This window comes from Hyposmocoma kahamanoa, unplaced genomic scaffold (genome assembly GCF_003589595.1).
Source record: "Hyposmocoma kahamanoa isolate Upper Pololo Valley unplaced genomic scaffold, ASM358959v1 102, whole genome shotgun sequence".
Taxonomy (NCBI): Eukaryota; Metazoa; Arthropoda; class Insecta; order Lepidoptera; family Cosmopterigidae; genus Hyposmocoma; species Hyposmocoma kahamanoa.
In genome coordinates, this window is record NW_020653337.1 from 13714779 (window position 1) to 13733955 (window position 19177).

The 19177-nt window shown below is 37.5% G+C and overlaps 1 protein-coding gene across 2 annotated transcripts in view; it reads left to right on the top strand.

Annotated features, from left to right (window-relative positions):
* The window catches only part of LOC113231755 (nuclear receptor coactivator 2-like), a 53883-nt gene that overhangs the window by 6352 nt on the left and 28354 nt on the right, over nt 1-19177 (top strand). For both annotated transcript variants that reach the window (XM_026466276.1, XM_026466302.1), the window contains exon 2: nt 14726-14849. In XM_026466276.1, the coding sequence (XP_026322061.1) occupies nt 14821-14849 (29 nt within the window). In that variant the 5' untranslated portion in view covers nt 14726-14820. The remainder of the gene's footprint in view (nt 1-14725; nt 14850-19177) is intronic.

Genomic DNA, 19177 nt, shown 5'->3' on the forward strand with positions numbered 1-19177 from the left:
GTCCAATATTAGACATGTGCTTGCAAGCCACAATGCCCTGTTAAGGCTCTAGTCAGCATTCTGATGCCATTCCTGTCCAGTGACAGAGCTTCTCTACAGTGTTTGGCGCTAAAGGCAGCTATCAGGGCTTTTGAATGCTCAGGACCCTTAGTCTGCAGCCACACGTCACGGGAGGCGTGTGTGCTCTCGTTCAACAAAGTGAGCTTTGCCAGGCTGTGTGCTATCCCTAAAGGGTTCAGGACCAATGAAGGTCTCCCTAGCATCAGCTTTTGCCAGTTCATCCACTGCTCATTACCCTCGATGTCAAGAGTGACCTGGAACCCAACGCAGGACTACGTTAATAATGTAGTCTGGGGAAAAGAATACAGTTTCCTGAGAGTATTGGGTATAGTTACTCAGTTCTCTACAATCCTCAAAGTTTGTGTGACTGAGGCTAGTACATGCAGAGCGGCTTGACTATCTGAGTTTATATAAATATAATTGTTTTTTTCTTTTTTTTTAAATGCACACACTCAACATAGCCCCGCACTAGGGAGACCCTGAGTCGCGGGTGCCATGGACACACATATGGACAACCATAAATTACACCCAAACTCACAAGAGAATAATAAAGAGAAATAATTGTAGGCCATACAAATATTTCTCCCGACCCGGGAATAGAACCTGCGGCCTCTGCGTGGCAGTCCAGCATGGTAACCGTTCAACCACGGAGGCAGTTCAACATTAACGTAACCTCTCTTCAGGTTCAGATCCTCACAAACAATTATGGCGTATATTTCGGCCTGAAAGGTACAGGAGTGACGTCCCATGCTCAGCTTGTAGCTGAGTCTGGGTCTCACGCCGTGATACCACAGCCTACGTTGGGTGCTATGTTGGACCCATTGGTATACCAAAGAAGGCTACCATCCTGTAAGGTGAGACTGTTCGTTTCCCAGTCTTCCCTGTTTGGAAATTCTACCTGGTAGAGTTGCTTGAAGTTTTACTTGGGAAACATGACATTAGAAGTCATTCCCAGAACAGGATGTTCCAGAATTGAGTCCTGGGCCGATTAGTTTATTTCACATAGTTAGTTTTTATTTATTTTTGTTGAAGAAAAAATTATAAACTTCTTGCTAAAATTTTATCCACTGTAAGAGTTACATGGTTGTGTACACATACATCCATGAGTGCTTGATGGCATTCATAAATGAGCCCTGAGTTTATGCCATAGTTGTTCAGTGCTTGAAATACTAACATACTGTCGGATATTATTCAAATGGAGTGATTCTTTATTATTCTCACTATGATTGCTTCTGCTGCCAACTTCTGGTATCAAACCCATGCATTCAGGCTGGAATACTGTGCTGTGGTCTCCAAGCAGTATTGATATCCTGGTATTGAGGTCTTCAGAGAATACCCCAGCACCTGTTCCTGAATTTGTTTTTGATCCATCAGTGAAGATGTGGACCTCTCTGGGTTTCAGTCCTTCGTTGGGATTTTCAAACATAATAGGGGTTAAAGTATGAAATTGCCGATTTGTACTGAAAATCTAAATTGTTTATTTTTTAAATTTTTAACAAATTTATTTAATCAAAATAGTTGCCATTATTATCTATACATTGCTGCCATCTAATGGGAAGGTTATTAATGCCTTTGCGATAGAACTCCGACGATCTAGACTGCACAAACTGTGTGAAAGCATTTTGTACTGCCTCCTGGGAAGAAAACTTCTTGTCACGTAGATAATTGTCCAAATCACGAAAAAAATGGTAGTCCGTTGGAGCAAGGTCTGGTGAATACGGATGACGAATGGTTTCTAACTGCAGTTCCTGAAGGGTCAAAATGGTTTCTCGTGCAGTGTGAGGTCTCGCGTTGTCGTGGAGCAATAATGGTGAAGATCGATTCATGAGTCGGGGCTGTTTTACTGCTAGTTTTGTCAACATGGTTCGGAGTTCGGCACAATAGACATCTGCCGTTATTGCTTGACCAGATCGGAGAAAACTATAGTGAATAACACCATGCTGAGACCACCAAACAGTTACCATTACCTTTTTATTGGTAAGTTTTGCTTCAGGACACTGTTGTGGCATTTGACCTGGGGTCAGCCATTGCATTTTTCTTTTCCGGTTATCATAAAGAATCCACTTTTCATCACATGTTACAATTCGATCCAATATTCCTTCATTTCTGTACCGGTTCAACAAGGCAACACAAGTTTCAACACGCGTTTCTTTCTGCAGATCAGTCAAATCATGAGGCACCCATTTTTCGTATTTTTTTATTTTATTGATTTGACGCAAGTGAGTCAATATTGTGGGTAAGGTAACGTTAAACCATGCCGCTAATTCCTGGGTAGTTTGACTAGGATCGGCTTCCATTATCTCTCTTAATTCATCGTTATTCACCTGTGTGGGCGGTCTTCCTTGTGACTCGTTCTTTAAGTCGAAATTTCCATCACGAAAGCGTTTAAACCAAAATCGCACGGTGCGTTCATTAGTAGACCCCTCTCCAAACGCAGCATTGATATTGCGGGCTGTTTCTGCCGCGTTAGTTCCGCGTCGGAACTCGTATTCAAAAATCACTCGAATTTTCGCAGTATCCATCTTTCTTGTCTAAATTGAATAACAAAAACAATTGAAAGTCGATATTCAAATGTTTCAAATTAAAAAAAAAAATCACAGAAACCATTTGAAAAAAGTTTCATTCGAAAACCTCAAACCATGAAGATTCTATGAAAATTCAAAGAACCTATTGCAATAAAACGGCAATTTCATACTTTAACCCCTAATATCTTATCTTGTATTTTTCTTCAAACATATTGTAACATAACTTGTATTTTTTGAAGTTGGTTTTATCGAAGGCTCCTTCAATATCTATAAAGGTGCCTAGGCAGATTGCCTTGTTTTTGAGGACCTCTTTTGTCTTGCCGACAACGGCATGCAGGACCGATTCAGTGGACTTGCCTTGGCAGTAGGCATCTTGGTTTCCGTGTAATGATATGTTATTTAGCGCACCATCCTTCAGTTCTCTGTCACATAACCTTTCTAATGTTTTCAAGAAGAACAATGTGAGGTTGATTGGCCTGAAAGACTGCGTCATTGTAATAGTTATTACCTGGTTTCGATATAAAAATGAATTTTATCTCTCACCAGCTGTGGGGCACATAGCTGAATGCTAGACTGGCCCGCGAAATGTCGACCAGTGCGGGGTAAACTCCATCTTGGCCTGGAGCTTTTGGTTAATAGATGTTTACAGCCCATTTTGTCTTTTCGTATATTTTTGTCCAGCGTATCGCCAGTTATGGATCGATGTGTCGCAATTAATTTCTTCGCACCTGCCGTCTTGGAGAACCTGCATCCTGGGAAATGTGCTTCCAGTAGGGTTCTCTCCATTTCCGCAGGGGAAGTTGTGAATGTGTTGTCTATTTGCGTATTTCTAGCTCAGTTGAATTTGAGTTGCCTAGGATTTTTCTTATTCTGTTCGCTTGTGCACAAGACGTGATGTTCCCGCAGAAGCATCGCTATGACGCCTTACTCCTGAATCGTATGCGCTTTTTTAATTTGGATTTGGCTGTCTTGTAGTTTTCCCAGTCCTCATCAGCGCATGTGTTCATTGCTCTATTGAAGCGTCTCCTTACCCTTCTTCGTAGCCTCGCAAGCCCAAACCCCCACCAGTGTTGTCCTTGTCACGGGGCTGCGTCACTCAGTGGGCATGCTGAGTTATAACTGCTCAATATGTTTAATGTCAATTAAAAAGACTTGTTTCTATCTGTGATGTGTCTAGTAGTGTCCCCGGTGGTACCGGTCCCCTCAGGCTCTGGTTTAGTTTGTCAGTTTACGGTTTTTCGAGGATTCCGTTTCAGTTGTACTTTGGTACTCTAAGCTGATTCTTATATCCATCTGCGGTCCGAAAAAGATGCTACTTCGGATATGTGCCAGTTGTGGACAAGATTCACTGCTCTTTCTGACGCTAGGGTTACGTCTGTATAATCGTACTGCATCTTTTATTTACGAAGGTTGATACTGTGCCTTTATTAAGGATTTGAAGGTTAGTTGTGAATAAGTATTCTGTTAGGTTACTTACCTCCGTCATTTGCGACTTCCAAGCCCCGCAACGGATGATGGGCATTAGAGTCAATAGCCACGACGTTATACTGGTTCTGTTCGCAGTATTTAGTTAGACGTTCCATTTCCTGCGGTGGTGGTACATAGTCTCCGCCATGTAGACAGAAGAGAGCGCCACTTCAGGTAGGCCCGATTGTCACGCGGGAATCGCGTAATTCAATACAGGGTTCGGTCCACATTAATTTTATTGTGCAAAAAAATAAAGAAAGAGAGGGTACAAGAAGGGAAAAGAACAGGTAAAGTAAAGGCTGTAACAAAACAAAATAATATAAACTGGACACGGAGGCAGTTCAAAATAGTGTAACCGGTCAGAGCTTTATGTGAAATCGAGCACGTGTGCTCGCATCAGAAATTTAGTACAGAGTGGTGACAGAAAGAAGAAAAGTAAGAGTGACGAAGAAAGGGAATTTAAAAACGATTTAAAATTTCAAAGTAATTGGAGAAAGTAGGTGGAGTAGGTGAGAAACAGGTGTACAAAAGGTCAGATGGCGATGAAAGAGGTCGCAGCGTGACAAGCTTAACGGCACATAGATCTCTAGAATAGAATTCTGTTAGTGGCTCTACATGTAAATTAGTAGCATAATATATGCAAGTTTGTCTGAGAAGGTAGTTGATTACTAGCTTACCTCTCAGATGTGAGAGTCCATTTATTTGGTCGCGAACTCTGATCCACGGTTCCTGGATCAGTGCCACGGCTGTATTGTTTGCCTCCAACCATTTCCGGAGCTGGGGGCTACTCTCGACTAAGTAATAAGTCAAATAAGTAATATTCGACAAAATTAAAAGACAAATATCCAGTATGAAGCTTCATTCGCATCACGCGTCTTTTCATTTGGTCAAGCATTGCTTATTTGGCAGTAATTGTTTCGGACCGTTGTCGGACGGAGATCGAGAGTAGACCCCCTGAACCGTTGCGGCCTGACTATGATGGAGGTTGCTCTGAACGATTTGTACTTTACTGAGGGACGGGAAAACAGCCATCAATAGATAGCAGCTCCTCGTCCTCGCTCAGTCGGATATCTAACATCGCCGACACGCACTCGTCATCACAATAAATGAAGAACAATACAGTGAAATTTTTTAATAACAGTGAAATATTGTGAATAGTCACGTTACATAAGTCATTGTACACTGCAGATCACCTACACACCCCATATTTCAGACAAGAGACGACTGCCGTTTCATTCAGCTGGTTACAAATGTAACTGAACTCAAAGTTGGTGTACCGGTAGCACTACAAACACAGTCTACTATCTAAACTATCCAGAAACTCCAACAGTACACTTTCTTCATATCTCGATATCTACCCATGTGTAGATTCACAAGTCGTTGAAACTTGGAGTTTAAACCTTCGGTTATTCCAAGCAGAGTCGATACTGACTTACAGCTTGTTTTGGGAGAGTATCCCTACAAGTCACTGCTACTCCTCAATAATATACACCACATAATTACATTTTATCTTACTTACATTTATTTTCGAATATTTCAATATTTTTTTTTATTGAAACTACGAGTTTCCGTAAGATTTTAAGATTAGACTACTAACTATGTAGTCTACTTGGTACTTGGTGTAACGGGCTGGTGTCCGCAACTCGACGTGAAGGCGCCTATTTAACTATGTAGTCTATTCACCATATTAATTTCAACTCTTAACTCGAGTGTCGGTATTGTACCGTTGCCTTTAATGTTTATTTTTTTATTAGATTATCTGAATAAAATATAATAAATAAAATGGTTTAAATGTATTTTTTAGCTGTAATGGTGAGTTAGAATATATTATGGCACTACTTTCTTCGTGTATGACCTCATTTAATGTTCTCTTTTTGTAGTGTGTATGACTTCCTAATGGTGGCATAATTACAATACAATCGCCTACCCACCTAATCTAGTTGTTATTGTAACATATCTCAGATAACGCGTCGCTAGACTGTCTTAGGAGTTAAGGTGTGTGTTTTATTATGTTTTGAGGGGATTGACACTGTTAATCAGTCAATATTTGTCTGCCTACTTTTCAAAAGGTTTAATCTCAGAAAGCCATTTCTCAGAATAATTTATTAATATTCCGCAACACCCCAAATTTTTATGATAGGGAAACAAATCCAATTTTAGTATATTGCATCTTTTGCTGGCAGATTTTTTTTTAATTAATAAACCGTTGGAGGGTGTCCAATAGGCTTTTCTCGTTCTTATGGGAATATCAAATTTTTTTATAAGTAATTTATTTTAATTTGAAAAAATGGTATAATTATTTCTTATGTAATGCTCAGGCCACACAGAGGCGGCCGCGGAAGCGTTCCGGGCGCGGGAATTTTTGTAATGTACGAGTTCATATGAACCGTGTCACATTGAAACGCGGCGGCCGCGTGTCTGCCATAAGTAAGTACATTAAAAATTGACGTAATTGGGGACAGGCAGGTATACTATTTATAGGTATTATATTTATCTTAACTTTGTGACACAGTGGGTTGGATCAGCGATATTGCGGACACAAAAAATACCAATCGAGAGATCCTATTGTCCTAATTAAATATTGTCATATCACATTTTGCCATAAATCTAATAGTTTAGTAGGAAAAAATAAAATGTGTATTTTTTGTATGGGACCATACCTTTAGTGCCCCATCGTTACAAAGTCTTAGTCGATCCAGTCTTGAAATCACTACAAACGTATTATTAGACCTATGTTCTATAGATTTGCACACTAAACGCGCGCCCAAACCTGCCTATTCACTACTTATATTGCACATTTTCTGACGCGTATAAGTAGTGAATAGGCAGGTTTGTGCAGAATATATTACCACTTGTGTGATCGTAAATTAACTCTGGGTTATTTACAATCCAGTCTTGTCTTAGTTCAGGTTTCACTCGAATCTCCATGGTGAAAAATACGTATAATGAAATGGCAACTGTTAAATACAATTCTTCAGATTAGAAAAATTACCTGCTCAATTATTTTATTTATTTTGCGTTTCACATGGATGGATGGTACATATTTATAACCTCAGGACTATTTTAGTAGGTGCATTCATGTGACACCCTGTAAGGGTGTAGCAAATTACACTTACAATTAAGATTAGAATATAAGTTAAGATGCTTTTCAGACTTTTACGTAATTTATTAACATGGATTTTATACTACTATTTATATATTTATTTACTGTTTACTGCATACATGTTCATACATAAGTCTTAAATTAGTCAGCACAGATCAAATATGACCCTGTAAGGGCACAGGTAATGTTAATTCTATATTGTAAGTAAATCTAATTTTGTATTACAATTAATTTATATACAATTAATGGCCAAATTTTTAACTGAAGTGGAAAAAGGAATTATGGTGTCATTTAGAGCTAAACTGGGCATCAGTAGAGGCTGTAACTTAGAGATAGAATGGCGACTGCCAATAATTATGGTTTGGGACTTTTGTGCGTTTAAAAGAAGTCCGTAGTTCTTTGCCCATATCGAAACTGTTTGTAGGTCGGATTTAAATGTACCAATAGCAGAAACTCAATCCTCAAGACGGTCTGTAGTATAGATTTGAAGGTCATCGGCATAGAGATGGAAAGAAGACGTGAGAGATGATGTAATTCCACCAATAAAGATGGAAAAAAGTATAGGAGATACAACCTCACCTTGCGGAACGCCAATAGTAAGGCTATACCAGTCCGTGTGCATGTCACCGGTTGTTCGTGTTTTTTTGTTTTAGGAAAGTGCCACCACACAGAAGTTGTGAAGGACAACTACGGAACATTATCATGAACACGCTTGACGTTCTTATCATTTTGTTTAGTGGAGATTTGTATTCCCAGTAGTGAAAAATATTCGAGTTGACAGTGAATTGAGCTAGCATAATATACACTCAAATACATCCATATAGTTCAACTTAAGAATGTTATAAAATTTGGCCATTTCATCATAATATTTATCCGTAAGATGTCGCTTAAAAACCTGCAAATTTGTTACGTACCTTTCAATTTGACGACCTTAGTGGCTCAGCGGTTGACATTGTGGGCTCTATATGAGGAGGTATCCATTTTTCTTAATTTGTTTAATTTATATTGTTTTTTATTTTTTATTAAAAAATAACATTTGACCTCCATGTCACCTGATGGAAAGTGATGATAAAGTCGGATATGGAGCATGCACACTTAAATAATGCCTTTTCACTCTCGCCTTAAAAAGGCCCAAGTTATACCGATCAGGGAACAAGTCTGCAGGCAGGGAATTCTACTCCATAACCGTTCGCTATATAAATGCGGAAGCGAAAAGCTTCGTGCGAATCCTTGGAATATCCACCACATAGCGGTGGAACCCTGGGGTTCCCATGTCTGGTCCCTTGATGATGGAAAGGCGGTTAATTCATGCAATTGCCCTCGCCCACTCCGTGATATATCGTGTAGAATACGGATAAGCAGGCAACTTTACGGCGATGTTCAAAGGCTCTGCAGCTTCACCTCTACTAATTCCGAATCACCTATAAGTCTCTTGACACGCTTTCAAGTGAATCCAAGGTGGCCAGTTGGTATTTTGTAGAACTATCCCGTAGGTGGCAGCAGTTGCACTGGTCATCTAGTCTGACGGAGGGAATTCGTTAGTTTGGGACCAGGTAATGGGTGTGGTGGCCTGGCACAATAAAATTATTATATCTAACTACTGGGTTTGTTGCTGACAGTATACTTCTAATATAGTTTTTAAATATTCTTTCTATGTAAATCATACTACAGGATAATTTTAAGTTACTCTGGAAGAGAAAGTATTTTTGAATGGTGCCAAAATTAACAATCTAAAGGTAAAACGCGGACCTAGTTTATACGGAGGTCGCACGCTTTAACGTACGTTTACGTTACCTTTAATTTACTCTTCACACAATTGTCTCCTTGGGTTTCAGGTTATTAGATTACTTCAGTGTTCACATGTCTTTTGTAGTTTGGTTATTCTTATTACGTATGTTATTAGCAGCCAACATCAGTCATCAGTAGCGTTTGTTTGGCGATAATGATTGTTACGAAGCAGATGTCGCCAGCGCCTTGTGGTGACGTTAAATAGAGGGAGCGTCAATGTACTATCGCCTCCAGAAGTGTTTAGTGGTGTTTCAAACTAGTACAATCAAACATAAACAAAATTTACGACTAATTGGACTGTAGGGCAGTCGTGGTGTGATGACATTGCAATGTAAAAAAGTATCTCAGATTGACAACATTCAATACATTAACTGTTGTATGATACTTAAAAATCCTCATTACAAGCACAATTAACACTTTAGACAGTCCGCATACCCTTGCATCTAGTTTTAACAATATGATTAATGTAGAAATAATTATATTCTTTTTTATCATACTAAAGGATTGAAGTTAAATAATACAACGCATTTTTCGAGCGCCCTTACTTCTAGGCGATAACATCTTATCGCCACAGTTCAGTATAATTTTCGTAGTTATTAGTCAAAAGGGGGATCGGGGCCTTAAATTACTTCGCAATTACTACTAAAGAACTTTTATAACAGTGAACTTTAGTAGAGACAGGGTTTTTTAAAAAGTACCTACTTCAGAATGATCTGGATTCCTTTGGAAAGTAGTTCAGTATCAAAACTCTTTGTTTAACATGCATTTAAAATTTGTAATTAAAATTTTCTTAGTTTCATTAGAGCGGTGGATAATAAAAAAAAACTGAATTTATAAACTGAGCTTATAATTCGTAGTATTACATAGGGTGCACTATAAGTTTACGGATATGGCCACTTACATAAACAATATTTAAAAAGTAATTACAACATTTGAAAATGGAACTCTTTGGTTGTAGAATGCAGTTTGTTTCATCTGACTATCACTTGTTTTTACATTGTGGCGTCATTTTAGAAATTGGTTGTCTACATCACCATGGATTTAACTCGTGAAAATTTTCGTAGTATGATTTTCTACGACTTGTAAGTGTAATTAAACAGCTCAGTGGAGCTTCGCTCGGCTCCAAACTGCTTTTGGCGATGAAGCACCATGCAAGGCGACTATTTATAGCTGGTTTGCAGAATTCAAACGCGGTCGTGTGAGTCTCAGTGACGAATTTCGTGATGGTCGCCCGTCCACTGCTGTGAACAACAAAAACATCGATGTTGTGCACTGTATGATCAAAACAGACAGGCATGTGACATACCATGAGATTCGGGCGTCTTTAGGCAAAGGCATGAGTCAAATACAATCAATACTAACTACACAAACATTTGGGTGTGAAAAAGCTGTGCTCTCGGTGGATCCCACACAATTTGATTGAGGCTCAAAAAACGGATCGCGTCACTTGGTGCAATGCCATGCTTACCTGATTCATCGAAGGGGCGTCAAATTATGTGTGGGACTTAGTAACAGGTGACGAAACATGGATTTATAGTTACGATCCCAAAACAAAGCAGCAATTGAGCGTATGGGTCTTTCGAGATGAGCCGAAACCAACCAAAGTGGCGCGTGTGCAAAGTACCTCTAAGCGGATGGTTGCTTCTTCTTCCCTGGACACGGGGCTACTGTTGCTTTGGAGAATCGTTGTGCCGTGAATAGTGAGTGATACACGACCATTTGTTTGCCGGAAGTTATTGACAAACTCCGTTAAAATAACCGTAAACGCCGTATCATCTTGCACCACGATAATGCCAGTTCTCACACGGCCAGACAGACAAAGAACAAGGTACGCGGTCAACGATTTTCATCACCTGAAGAGGCTGTCGAAGAGTAAGAAAAATATGTTTCAGAGATTGTCACGGAGGAGTGGCATAAATATTTTCAAAATTGGTTCATTCGTATGAAAAAGTGCAGTAACGCTAATGAAAAATATTTTGAGAAACAATAAATTCATTTCTGATGACTTATAGTTTTTTTTTTCTTATTCATTCCGGAAACTTATAGTATTTGTTGTTTAATCGTCTGTATTGGGCCAAAAAGTGAGAGTTCTGATTATTTGCCACAGAACTGGATTTGGTCCGTGTTGTCGTTGGTTATGGTAATTTATTATCTTTTATGTTTTTGATGTTAAAGGTACCCATTGAATTTGAAATGTTCATAACGTTAACGCATTATTAATCTTTTATCTTGTTCAAATCTTTATTAAAAGAGTGTGCTTGCTTTGTCGTCTGCTTTTACGCACGTTGACTCACTGTAATGTTGTTACTATGATAAGAAAAGCAAAGTAGTGTAGTCACTTTCTACATTCACAGAGATTTATTTCATTATGTGTCGATTATATAAATGTCACTTTTATGAATGTCTTCCCTTAATAACATACAATAACAACTAGGTTAAGATTTAAAGTTTGGACGCTCCTAAAACCAAGATTTGATTTCATATTATTATTTAATTAATAATTTATTTAGTGTTTGCCCCTTGACATTTTGCGCCTCCACACCAGGGCGTAATGGTAAATCCAACAATTCTTTCTAGAAACGTATGTGTCGGTACGCACAACTAACGATATTCAGACCTCAATTATAGTTATGATCATTGCGTTGGATAATATCATTACAACTGATCGATGATACTTGCATCTTTAATGTGTTTTCAGTTAAAGCTTCATTGAGCAAACAGACATAATTTGCAACAACCACTAGAACATTTATTATGCATACGGATTTGACCGTGAGCAATAAGAGTAGTCTGGAGGACGTCTTTGATATGGGGTTAATTTTTTATACAGGTTTTTAACCAATCACTCCACATATGTCACCTTATGTAGACTTTGTACGAAAATGCTCCAATTACTCTTTTGTAACGCTGACTTTTCGTCACGTTTGTTTTCGCTTTCTATCATTTCTTCTGGGTCAGAATAATTGTATGTACCATAAGATATGTTAAGAGTTTTTTATCTTTGAAATTAGACTATTCACTGTTTAGAATACCACAGTTTGAATATAGTTCTCCAGTCGAGAAATCTTGCCAATTTTCGAGACGCGGAAAATATCCTCGATAACTCAAGAAATTAAATTAACTGTTTTAATTACTGCTAAGGTTAAAAGTTACGCTATGTTTACATTCTGACTTTTGATCGTTTTCCTTTTGAGGCGCGGAGAGGCGAAGAAATAAAAATGTTTACTTGTAAAACTATTTTGAAATAATACCTTAAAAATGCCATTTTGCAAAAAAAATATGTAAAAGTTTCGTTACGTAATTGTACCATAATTATAATTTAAAGATTCATAAAACTTTTAAGATGCCGTAAAAAGGCGTTGATTGATTCCAATTGAGGGAAAATCAAAAACCAAACTTGGAAAATTTTACAAATTACAAGTCTTTCAACTGAAAACTTGGCATCATAAAATTAAAGAACGTTTTCAATATCTCCTTCTAATTAAATTCATTTAAAATACCGCTTTTTTATTTTCTTATTCCTTCCGCAAAAACAAAAAAATTTGATTCTCCAAAATCTCGTGGCAGCAGGATCACGGGGAGAATATGATGGATGGTCAAGGATATCAAAGCTAGCACTGTGGATTGCCTTGAGCGCAACTTCCGATCGATGAGCAGGAGCGTTATCTTGAATAAACAACACGCTCAATGACATTTTTCCTTAATTGCTTTACTCACTTTTGGCATAAAAATCTGCATAATAAAGATGGTGTTAAATCTCCAATAATCTGTCCTTTCGGCATGTAATCAATGATAACAACTCTTTCACTATCCCAGGACTCTGAGGCCATAACTTTACCAAGATGGTCGTTTCCAAGACATGCTTTGTCTTTTTTTCGTTTGTTCGGGATCGAAATTGTGGATGCAAGTTTCGTCCATCGTCATAATACGATGGCAAAATTGATCCGGATCTCGCTGGTAAATTTCGAGATTTCCAAATGACGCTTTTTCACGCGAAAATGATGCGTTCACATTCGTGATGCCCATCTTGCCGACACTTTTTTGAATTCCAGTGAAACTTAACTGATTGGATTGAAAGCTATCAAATGATATATTTAGTATTTTGACTAATGTTTTCTGTCTTCTAAAACTAATTTCTCAACCTTTTTGACATTTTTTTACGTAACAGAGGGGGAAGGCAGCCCGGGTTAATAATCTTCACAGATCAATCCAGCTCTTAGATTTAGCAACCCAATAAGCGACAGCATAAAACATCATTCTTTAATGTCTGCTGAATGTCCAAAAAATTCCTTGGTGGACATACTTTTCAGGCACAGATATCACTGCTTGTAAGTTTAGTAAATAAGTATTTTTTTCTGTATTTTGATCAATAAATAAAAAACAAAACGTAATTGGCTTTTCTCCATTTATTTATTTAGTGCATAGTTTCCCAAAGTGGATCCCACCGCCCCCCAGTGGGCGCTGAAGAGTCGTAGGAGGCGGTAGGGGCTTCGGAAGCAATTGGGGGGCGTCGATGTTGTCCAGGGTGTGCTACTGCGGTAAAAAAAGCCTGAATCACGTATATTGACAACAAATATATATTTTTTTGTGTTAAGTTAATATAAAAAATACTTACACGTTTTCAATTATTTTATGTGGTGGTGGGCGTTGAAATTTTTTTATTTTGCCAAGTAGGCGGTGAACCAAAAAGTTTGGGAACCTGTTTTAGTATTTATATCAACGATATCTATGTTGAAATCTTTGGTTTCACAAGACCGGCCTTTGTGGCGTTATTTGGGGGACACCTGTATCCAGCAGGGGATGTCTCTTTGGACAAAATAATATACGTAAGAACTTTTTGAGTCACTCCCGTATAACGCTGAACTATATTAATTTTAGTGGTTAAATGTTGATTATCTATAAAAACGTTCCAAAGAAGCATGGTAATATAAATAGTGGTTGCTTGAATTATGAATAAACTTGATCTCATCATAAATATATTAATTGTTATATAAATATGTTAATTGGAATTGGTTTTCATTTGAAGTTAATAAAGCTGATCTCTTAAGATTAATCTGGTCGAACCTATGCATTGCCAAAAACAGATGACCTGATTCTAAAATAAAAATATAGTCAAAATGTTAAATCGTATTTATTTCGAAGCGATTACATATTTTTGTTATTCTCTGCGTCTTCATATGAGACGAAAGGGATGCGATTCGATATAAATGCGCTTAAATTAACATGAACGGTTTGTGTTTCATACGGGATCCAGGTCATTCCATTTGAATTTTTTTACAACAGGTACCGGATAACGTTTTTACTTTCATTGTTTTAACATACCCGACTACCACAATACACCCAGGAAGTGGTCACATTTAAATAACTTCTTTTCAAGATAGATACTTCTAAAAATAAGACAAATATGTAAAAAAACATATTTGGAGAACTCTTTTTCAAAGAAAGTAAAGGTGGTACATTAATACTTACTTGACGAAGCGAAATGATCAAAAGTCTCCATTAAAATATTTTTATCCCGTAATATTTCAATTGCATTTACGTTAATAATTGAATTACCTAAATATACGAGAATTATATCATTAAAGTAGGCCTGTCGATAATTTTTGGCAATTCAATCGCTGATTTCATTTAACATAAGTACTCTTTATTGCACACGCGAAGTAATCAATCACAGAGATAACAAAAGAAAAAAAGATCAGGTGGTACATGGGGTTATTTTATAGTACCATAGTATTAAGGTATACTATAGCTTGTTTCAAAATTTGCGTTTTCATTGTTACAGGCGTTTTGTTCTTGGATTTCCGCATCTGATTCCACATCGCCACGGATCATCAGAATCGGGCGCTGGTAGGCGCCGCTCATATCAATGAACTATTTATGCCAGAATTGGCCTTTGAAGATGCAAGGTATGTAAATAATTTTTAGTAAGTCATAACTGTCACGTTCCTCGTTACGTCATTGTTCGTATAAATAAACGTATTGTTACTGTACATATTTTCTAAATACTATAAATTGAGTAATTTTAAATAACACTACAAGTTTAACAGTCCCGCATCGATTGAAAATCAAAAAGCCTTGGATCACTCCTGGGTTATTACGCTTCATGCGTAATAGAGATCGTATGTATATGAAGTTAAGTTGTACTGAAAATGGGATATTACGCGTAACCTATAAGGGTTATCGGAATTAATGTAATGATATACTAAAAAGTTAAAATGACAATACCAAAGGTAACATATTATAGAGGCGGGAACTAATAACAAAAACTTGTAGAATGCTATAACTGACATCACCGGTACATCTAAATCCAACTCACCAGCAACGGAACTGGTTGCTCGAGACTCGAACAAAAGAGATTCAATAAACAAAGTACTTTGCTGACATTGGCCGAATTCTTGCAAGTAAGGTCCAACGTAATCAAAACTACACCGACTACATCTCGAGGTGCTTATAACTCTATTGTTTTTTGATACCAATGAGTTTAAAGTGGAAAGATTTATTTCCAATCAAATAGTTTATTTCCAAACGATATTAAGAAAGCATTAGTGCGCCCAGTTTATAAGTTTGAGAACAGAGACTGTGTAAGTAACTATCGCCTAATATGCGTCTTGACGGCTCTGGAAAGAGTCAGAAGAGTAGAAGTCCTTGAAAAATTAATAAATAGTTGTCTTTTTCAAGTTTTTAGATTAAAACAATGTATACTGTCGGTGAACTAACATGGCTTCTGATCCGGCAGGTCTAAGATACTGTGCATAATCTTATAGACCATATCGTTAGAGCGTTGGACAAAGGAAGAAGTGTGTGGCGGTTTTCTTGGGTCGTGCTAAAGCGTTTGACATGGTCTCTATTCCTTTACTTATTGAAAAGTTGGAAACTATAGGTGTTATTGGTACCCAATTGAATTTTTTTTTTAAATCGTACCTATCTAACAGAACACAATGCGTCAAATAAGGTGACCAGGTCTGTGATGAGATTCCCACACAGTGTGGTGTTCCGCAGGGTAGTGTTCTTGGTCCCACTCTTTTCCTCATCTACATTAATGATTTGTATAATATGGGTTTGGAGGCGGCGGGTCGATTAATTGCATTTGAGGACGATAGGTACTTGTTTTTTCGACTCGTAGCTGGAGCGTGGTTTATGTGCACAGGAAAGTTTCAATAGAGTTCTATACTAGTTAAGGCAAAATGTCTTGACCCGTACGGGATGTTGTCCCGTTATTGAATGCGTGTAGAACATCATTTGGCAACAGGCTACTTCTTCCTAGGTGAATTCCTTATTAACAAAGTAAAGTAAGTTAAATATTGCCGACGAAACAAAAAAAAATCAGTGTAAGAAAACCAATACAAATTGGCTCCGTGGACTTAATTACGTAGGAACTGAAAATCTGTTATACCATGTCCAGTAAAGTAAACACATCGCCTCATTTTCAATTTAGCCATTCCCCTGTCAAGCTTATTTTAATACCCAACAATCTACACTCACACATACAGGCGCGCGCGCACACATATGCATGCACGCACGTATATATACATACACACACTTACACCCATAAGAGATTGAAATACATTTACATTATAACTTAGGTAAACTGAATATAGTGTTTAAAATTACGTGTTTCCTTATGTTAACTATTGTCTGTTTCACTGTTTACAATTATTGTTTATACTCAAAAATTAATCTTCAATACTATCGTCACTATCTTTAGAAAGAGCTTCGCCTAGTTTGAGACAGGGTTGTGCAAGTCAAGCTTGACACTTAAAACTTAAAATTTCAAACACTTCAAATGTGCTACTCTACATTTAAAATTAACTTTATACCGTTTATTGTACGGACAACGGCACATCAGACTACACATTTTTGTTGAAAATCGCCTCCGGTATCGTGTACACACGCCAGCATATCAAGCTACACGTTGACGTATCTTGTTCCGTTGCAATGGAGGCGATTTTCGAACAAAAATGTGTAGTGTGATGTGCCATTGTCCGTACATTGCTGGCTGTCCTGATCCATAATTAATCTTTGCTATCTTTACTGAAAATAGACTTTTTGTATGTGTAAGTTGTATTTCTTTAATTCGTATTTGTGGTAATAAATAAATTATTATTGTTAAATACTGTTACTTAAAATTTCATATAAATACATTCAGGGCCAAGTGCACTTCACACGCTCTTGAATCTATATTATAAACACAAATTGTAAAATTTTCATTACGACTCAAACTTTTGTTTCATATATGTGAGTTAAATGTTTTTAACGGTGAATTATTTTTAAGGAAATGCCATTAAAATAAAATGAACAACATCACTTGCATCATTATGAAAAAAACACATATACACAGCTGATTATATTGAATTACTAAATTGAAATCGAAATCATCCAATCTTCCTTCACGTGAAATTCTTGCATATTTACTAAACAAAAATGCGCCATTTTCTTGCCGTAATTTGGAGTAGAGGAAAAACAGCATTGAACTTGACACTTTGAACTTTGGACCTTTCTTATTGTAAGCGACATAGAGTAGTATATAAATCCTATGTGTTAAGCTTGACGTGCTCTTGACCGTTGTACTTAGGAAATGATACTGAAATCAATTCAGTCATAAGTGATGGGTATTAATTAGGTGTAACTACTTAGGGGTTACTAGCTATTTCCTGTTGTTTTTTAATATTGGTTTTGCAAAAGGTTCTAACAATATTTCAGATAATGATTTCAATAAACAACCTACAAAATATTAAATTTTTGGTTACCCATATAAATTTTTCGATTGACGGCTCACATTTTGTTTAAGAAACCACAATTTATTTCTCTTGTAATTGTAAAATTTTACAATTATCAATAGAAATAATTGGTCAAACCTTTTTGTTATACCCCTAGACGTCTGTGTAGAGCAATCCACGTGGAAAGAAAGGGAAAATAGCTTCCACGCAATTTCTATATTAAGGCGCATTCTAAGCTTGGAATATTTTCCTCGAATCTCTCCCCGTGTTATGTTAAACACGCCATTAATTCTTAAAAGGTGTCGAAACACATTAAGTAAAGGTTTAGATGAGTGAACACGATATCCATTATTCTATATTGGGTAGATATTGAATCGGCGCCGCAATCATGGCGACCCTGTGACGGCAACAGCGACAGGCGGTCTCCATGACGACACCGGAGGCATGCCTCCGACTAGGAGTACGGGAGCGATCAATTTCGAGCGGAGGAAGCCCGCGTCCGCCGCTGAAGCCTCTGTCGCGCACTTACCCGCGCATTGCGCACCACCTCGCTTTATCGGTCCCCAAAAAATTCCTTCCTTCCAAGAGTACTTGTAATTAGACAAGCCCAGAGTTACTCTTCCAGTTTTAAATTTAATCTAACGTTTTCTTCCGTGAATGTATCATTGCAATATTGCAATGCATTATTGCTCTCATCTAGCCAGTTTCTAAACAGGGTAGTCGATCCTCTATGTGCCACCCCCCTTGTTACACGTGCCGGAGTAAATTTATTGCATCTGGTACAGGAAATGTGAATATGAATGTCTATGAAACTGACTCTCTATTGTCTTGGGACTTCAAACCTGTAATTTAGTTTCAGATTTAAACAGATTGTTTGTTGAATTTTACACAAAACGCATGGAGTAATATGAGGACTACAGATGTTTAAGATTCTATTTTTGTGGTAGTAGAGTTTAAAACAATTTTTAGCGTGTTATTTTCTACTGAAGCATTAAGAAAATGGAGTCCGTTGTAAAGTAAATGTCAAATAATAATTCAATAAAGTGCAATCATTAAATTATCTATATTTATATGATTCGTTTGGGGTAGCATTCATAATATAGATGGCAAAAGAAGATGAAAAAAAGTTGAAACTTTAGTTAATAATACTTTACATTAGTGTATGTGTAGTAATATTTCAGCGGGAAGAACGTGACCTTGACCCCAGAGCATAGGCCTAACCTGCCCCAAAAGCGTCCAGTTAAAAGTTAGCGATCGATATGAGAGGATCGAGTTCGCGCACGCGCTCGCTTTGCCGCTCGCCCCATCGATCCGAACGCCCACGTGACGCAACGCATTTGCGGGGATTCTTTGCAGAAGACTCCTTGATAAACATTACCCCACTCATTTCATGTTCACGAATGCCACAGGTAACTTCCTTGGAGATTATGACGTTCGTTACAGAAACGAAATATTTATACGAAGAAATATTTATTCGATTAAGGCTTCTAGAAAGTTGTACAAGACTGGTTAATTTT